Genomic DNA, 6,734 nt, shown 5'->3' on the forward strand with positions numbered 1-6,734 from the left:
CAGAGGATTTAGCCGACTAGAGATCACATTATCCGCGATTGAATCGTTTAATCACTTGCCGATAGACACGGTTGCTGGTTAAGGTAGCATTATTGCGTAAATTCTCTTTATTAAATGCTTCAGCTTCGTTTGCTTTCCAGGAACCGTTAAATAAATACCACATGACGTGTCGTAAACGGACTAGTATCGATTCATTTTACGGTCGATACTACCGAGTATCATGATTCTCGAAAGTGAAAGAACTAGACCCTTGTTTTATAGGATTTTCCGTCATACAATACACAGAGAAAGTGAAAACAGTACTGCTTGGCGATGGACGCCACGTTATCTCGGCGGTTCTATCTATCCAACGGGTGAATTACAGTTTTCCTGTAAGCGAAATGAACGTCAATGGAATATTCAGTAGGTAGCGGACAATTAATCAACTTCAGTCACTGGAGATAAAAAAACGCTCCTTGGACATTTTGCCCCGAGTTGACCACTTATTAGAGTGTGGAAGACCCAGACCTGGTTTTATGCCCCAGAAAGGAAGCGTTTGTTTACAATGTCGAGAATACATACGGGAAAAGAATTAATCATACTTCTGGTAACGATCCGTTTACTCGACAAATAATATTAGAGACCGTCTTTAGACTTAGTTTCCAATTTTATATTCAAATTGAAGAAACGATTTTTCATTCCTGATTCTTCACGTTATACAAAAAAGAATAACCGATTTCCATTAAAAAAAAAAGACAACGAAACATGAAATGCTTACAACAGTAGATTCCATTTCAAGGTCATTTTCTTAAGAACGAACTTCAAATAACTAAATCTTGAATTTGAAGAATAGTTTTATGCTTTTGATGATTCGAATAGACGATGCATTCCATTTCGTCTTACTCCACATGTTTTGCAAAATTTCCAAGCTACGCGAAAAGTTCGTTTTTCGCACAGCAAACTGTTCCCCGCAGTTAAATCGCTGGGCCCTGAGCACAGAGTCGGCTCTCACCCCTCGCAGCGCTATTAATAGCGTATTCATTATTGCTGTAAATGAGCCGACTCTTTAATATCCGCATTGACATGGATCTATGAGCGCGCTGGAGGCGCGACGCCGTCTCGCCTCGCACCTGCTCCAGTCGTCCATCCGAAACGCGAACTTTCTCCATTCTCTTTTTATCGGGTCAGCCGATCCATGTTCTCGCATGTGAAAAAGTAAGGTCAGAACGTTCAACGCATTTTACATTCATTAATAGTACTTCATTCGCGTCTACAACTTACATATAAATATATCCACCACGGAGTTAATTTGCGATGACCGTTCACGCCGACTCACAATGGTTCAGAACACTGTCTTAGGAATTCAGAAATTTAATGTGAAGTGTCGAATTGGACTCCAAATGAATCCCAATGTTTTTATCTGGTTTTCTCAAATTTTCTGCTTCTTTAATAATTTGAAGTAAGATTGATCACAATTTTTTCATTTTTCAATAACTGATTTGTAAAATTAGGTCTTACTACTTTTTTGAAGTCCTTTGAGATTCATACCACATTTAGCTATTTAAATAAGAAAAGTAAAGAAACCATATTTAAACAGTTTGCAAGTATCTAGTACGAAAATTGAGGTAAAAAAATAACTATAACATAATTCAGACCTTAAAGGGTTAATATCGTGCGGAAAGAAAATGTCAATTCATCAGACTTGCAGCATCTCTTTCGTTTCTTCCATTTAGAATCTCCCACACTAGCTATCCTCTAATTATATTTTACGATACCTTACGTTCTAACCAGATCGTCGATAAAAAATTCGTTCACCGAACTATCCCAAGATTAGCACATTGACTGCCACAGTGAAAAAAGCCGTACGTAGCCAGACACGCTTTATTTCGTCTTTTAAGTTATTCACGAAAAAGTTTGTAACGGTATCTAAACAATCCAGTCTGTTTGCAATGTGGCACCTATGTTTAGGTGATGTTGCAGTCAAAGTGTTTAACCAATGTTCTAAGAAAACCCTGTGCAACATTAACTTCTCGAGTAAATCAATCCAAAAACTATTTTATTTAAATAATAGTTATCTCTACCTTAATCTTCTGTTACACAGCACTATATGAATGTTATACCTTGTGCAACAAGCGAACAAAATTCTTCTACAACGATCGTTATTGCAAACTGAGTATTAAAGCGTTAAACGAACCCCGTGAATTTACGGAAGAACCTGGAAACTCGTGCACGCGGACAGAACCGGTGGAAAGCTCTCGCCGCAAAGATAGGCAGGCCGCGTTCCCGAGCTTTCACTGACCCCTTCGGCCGAGCTTTCGGTGGTTCGGAGCCGAGGTGTCCAGCGAAGCTTAATGACCGGACCCTTCGAGCGCCTCTGTTATCGCTTTCCTCCCGATGTAGCACGTCCACCGACTTGACTTTTTAATAAATAGCGGCCCTGTCCGACCGTGCTTCCCGCATATCGTTTATCCGGCACACCTAGCCGTTTTGTAAACGGACGAAACGGAATTCATTTCTCCGGCCACGGGGCTCATTATTATACGACAGTCGAACGTGCGAACCTAGACGGCACGCGTGCCATCAGCCACGGGGGGATCGACCGATGCCCGATCGTCCGCTCCGTGGATCCCTTTTCTGGTGATTAATCGTTATACGGGCCCCGGCGACGTCGATACAAAACCTTGTGCCTCGTCGAGGAGACAATCTGGACCCACGATGGACACTTCCTTCGGGTGAATTTTCAAGCAACTTGATAGGGGGTACACCGATAGAAGGTATATTGGCTCAGGTATGCGATGGGGAAAGTAATGTTCTGAAGGGAAAAAACGGACAATCCATTGTCTAGATAAAGAAGTTCGAATAACGAATGACAGACACAAAAATTGTTCTCTACATTTTTAACTGATTGAACGTGGAATTTCGAAATTTTATAATACAATAATATTTTTTCATGAATGAATAGACTCTTGCCTTATGATTTTTGTGGCGACAAGAAACTCTGAAGAGTTACTTTATTGTTGATAATGTCCCAGATATAAAAGGAATTCTATTCTTATGGGAAGTGCAACGTTTACTCTGAATCTTAAATGTTAATACCTTCGGATGATATTGACACGAACAGTACACGAGGGTTGAAGGTGCAATAGTTCAGTAAATGATTGGTGATCAATTTTACAATCCATCTTAATACATACAATTGTACCTCTATTCCCTGGTTCTAACGGAGTAATTCCTGTTTCAGGCACGGTGAACGCGAACGGCGAAACGAAGCGGCAGAGGACATCGTACACCAGGTACCAGACCCTCGAGCTAGAGAAGGAGTTCCACTTCAACCGTTACCTCACGAGGCGGCGTCGCATCGAGATCGCGCATGCCCTCTGTCTGACGGAACGTCAGATAAAGATCTGGTTCCAGAATCGGCGGATGAAGTGGAAAAAGGAGCACAAGATGGCGAGCATGAACATTGTACCGTACCACATGTCGCCGTACGGCCACCCTTACCAGTTCGCGCCCCACCCAGGCCAGTTCGCTCACTTGGCCACATAGGACGAGTTCTCGCCCGCCGAGCTCGGAGCACACGCTGTCCGGTTCCCCGGGATGTACGGCGAGCAGAACTTCTAAAAGGCTTTTTTTTGTTCACCCCGTTCCCGGCCCGCAGCCGTTGCCGCGTGACCCGCGACCGGGACGGGCAGGGACGGGACACTTCACTTCCAGTAGGACACGTGGTGAGACCCGACGAGGTCTGACACAGGGCCACCGATGCCCACGACGGATTGTCACTCGTCAACCGGAATTTGTACTTCTCCTTTCTTCATCGTGCTCGTCTTTTTTTCCGTCGAGCCTCGGGGTCCCCCCGTGGATAGGTTGAACGCGTCGGGGCCTCGGTCCGAAACGGGGTTCGAACCTTTTTTTGTTGCCGCCGGTGAAGCTTCGAGGCTTTCGGCTGGATTGACTTGTTGCGCTGTTGTCCCGTTTCGTTCGCGGCGCCTTCGTTCTTTTTTTCTCTTGATAATTGTACGATCTTGACCAAGACGAGGAATTAACCGATAAAAAGACCAAGGGAGGATTTTATGTTCGTCCAAATTTTTACAGAATAGCGTGTACCGATCCGTCTGGGTTGGATCTGTGTCAGGGAATTAAAGCCCGTCGCGCTAGGACTATTCGAAGTTGAAGGGAAGCCAAAGAGAATTTGTCTGCAAGCACGCCGTGCGAATCCCGATTCAAAATGGACTGGACGCGCTCCGAGGGGGCTCTCGCCGCGGCTAGAATTATGAAATACCGATGTTGAACACGCCGGCGAGAGGCCACCTCAGCGGGTGAGATGAAACCGAATCCGTAGTTTAAGGCGTAGAATTTAGCGGTCCGAGTAATTAATTAATTGAACGACTAATTAATTAATTATCCTTGCCTGCGCACTGTTTCGCATCTCTGAATTACTTCCCCTCACCTCCCACTCCTCCACCCACCCATACACGAACCACTCCCGGATGAAAGGTTAACAGAGGATGCGCTGATGTACTTACTCCTTGTTTCCTCTTCCACTTCCTCTTTCTCTTCCTCCTCTTTCGCTCGTTCGAACTGTATACTCGGTGGAAGAGGTACTTCGTGTGATCGTGGAATCGATCGAGAGACGGAGTACACTCACGTTTCATTCATTGAAACAGAACAAATGACGGAAGGGTCTTGGACATCATTCGAGTTCGTACGAACTATCCAATCTTTGTGTTACAGTTTAACATTCACACCATTTCGATTCAATGTCTACTTGAACGCGAAAAGCACAATATTTCACAACCTAATTTTCCAGTAAAACCCAAGTTACCAATATTCTCTTCTTGATGGGCTAACATCAGAGGTCTATTCCACGATCACACTGTATCGTCTTCACCGACTATATATGTATATGTCCTCGAGCGTGTTCATCCGAGAAGACCAGAATCCACGAACGACCCGGTCTTCCCAGATGATGCCGTCGTTTCTATGTGCACGTTAAAGTCTCTACTCATAGTACGTAAGGTGCCTATTAATACTCGATCTATTCTCTGCCGTTTTTCGATAGAGGCTGCTGAATCTTTGAAAACGTGCCCGTTCGATCGAATCTCGCAGTGAACCCCCGAACTGCTCACAGCCGACGAAGCGCGTAGTATTTTCTAGGGAATAAGAGAACGATCGATGATGGCGGTCGGTCGGTCGGCTCGTCGCCGGCTCGTAGACAGCTCGTGTGGAAACGCATTAAGCCAAATTAATCGAGAATGTATACGTGTCACTTTATCCTGAACCTGTAAGGCTGCACTCTGACGAAAGAAAAAATATATATTCCGGTTTTAAGCGGTACTCTCTCTGTTCCTACTCTTCTCTCTTTTGTTCGTGGCCTGTGAAAGTTTTCTCTGACTATTACGCGTGGTGCGTTAAGTTTTGATTGCGTGTGATGGACTAAATTCGTAATAGAACAGTACAATTTTTGTAAATAATACTGTATAACGCATGTTTGTCACCAGTTGGCGTTATTCATGATCCAGGGATGGGCAATGTATTGTTCGAATAATAGATAACATAATAAAATACTATGTTGAGATTTGTTAGTAAACCCTATTTGATTAATCGATTGCTTGTATTAGTTTTTATTACTGTACAAGAATTATTCCTTACTCTATACTTTCTATACGTAATTGCTTTTCCCATCTCTGACTTGAACAGCTAGTACCGGTGAAACACTCGATTTATTTCATTTTATCAGATAGAGTTCAAGAGATTGCAAAAGAACGACATGCAATCGTCTGTATTATAAACTTTCGTACTATCTATCGTTCAGCGTAAAAATTATTTTCTTGTATTTTAACACAAGTTCTTCACAGAGTATCGGGGGTATCGCTCGGCTAACTATCCAAAAATTAAATCCATTTTCGTCTGCTAGTTCCACGAGTAATCCTCTATTCTATAGTACAGTCAGATTATAAATCTTGTGCAAAAATATAAAGCTTTCCATATAAAAACCATAGAAACTTCTTGCAAGTTTGAAGAACTTGAGACATTCGCGGCCACGCATGCGTCTCTCACCTCGCTGCGCACTGGCACTGCGCAGACGACAGAAGGTCGCGAACGATAGAATCAGAAAGGGCTACGATAAAAAGGTAAAAAGAGGACGAACAGAAAAACCGTGTGGCGATCTAATCGAACGAAAACGGCAGGTCTGTAAATGAATTTAGATAGTGTGTTTCGCGGGCGAGTCGCGTTAATTGGTTAACTTGTGATACGATGTAACTGATAAACGAAAAACGGAAGCTAAAGCGGTCGGTTTGTGCTTAGTAAGGTGTTCTGAACCGCGCGCGCGCAATACGCGAAGCAAATTCGGAAGCATACAGGGATCTAAAAGTATATTGTCGAGATATTAGTGTGAAAGTGAGAGAGAGAAAGAGAGAGAAAGAGATGTGATGAAATTGTAACGTGAAAAGCGCACAACGCGGAAAGAGAAATTTTAAGGGTAGGCTATAATGTTGAATTGTACATAGCTATTGAATATACGACAACACGATATTGAATGACGTTATTATCGTACGAGGCGCTAACGAACGAGCCCGATTCCACGAATTCTTTTCTCGGTTTCTTGTGACAGATAAGAGTGACAGGGGAGGGGGGTGGGAGGGGACAGTATAGATCGAGCTTCGTGAGAACTTAATTATTCGTTTATGTGATATCTGACGTAATTGAAAGAAGCGTAGCTGTTCGATTAAAAAAAAAACGTTTGGGCGTTCCTT

General features: G+C 43.2%; 1 protein-coding gene across 1 annotated transcript in view; it reads left to right on the forward strand.

Moving 5' to 3' along the window:
• Nucleotides 1–3,525, forward strand: part of LOC107185301 (homeotic protein Sex combs reduced-like) — a 37,284-nt gene extending 33,759 nt beyond the window's left edge. Inside the window, exon 2 of the mRNA XM_015572961.1 lies at nucleotides 3,221–3,525. Coding sequence (XP_015428447.1) covers nucleotides 3,221–3,525 — 305 coding nt within the window. The remainder of the gene's footprint in view (nucleotides 1–3,220) is intronic.
• The last annotated feature ends 3,209 nt before the right edge of the window (nucleotides 3,526–6,734 follow it).

The sequence above is a fragment of the Dufourea novaeangliae genome, unplaced genomic scaffold, assembly GCF_001272555.1.
Source record: "Dufourea novaeangliae isolate 0120121106 unplaced genomic scaffold, ASM127255v1 scaffold60, whole genome shotgun sequence".
NCBI classification, from domain to species: Eukaryota; Metazoa; Arthropoda; class Insecta; order Hymenoptera; family Halictidae; genus Dufourea; species Dufourea novaeangliae.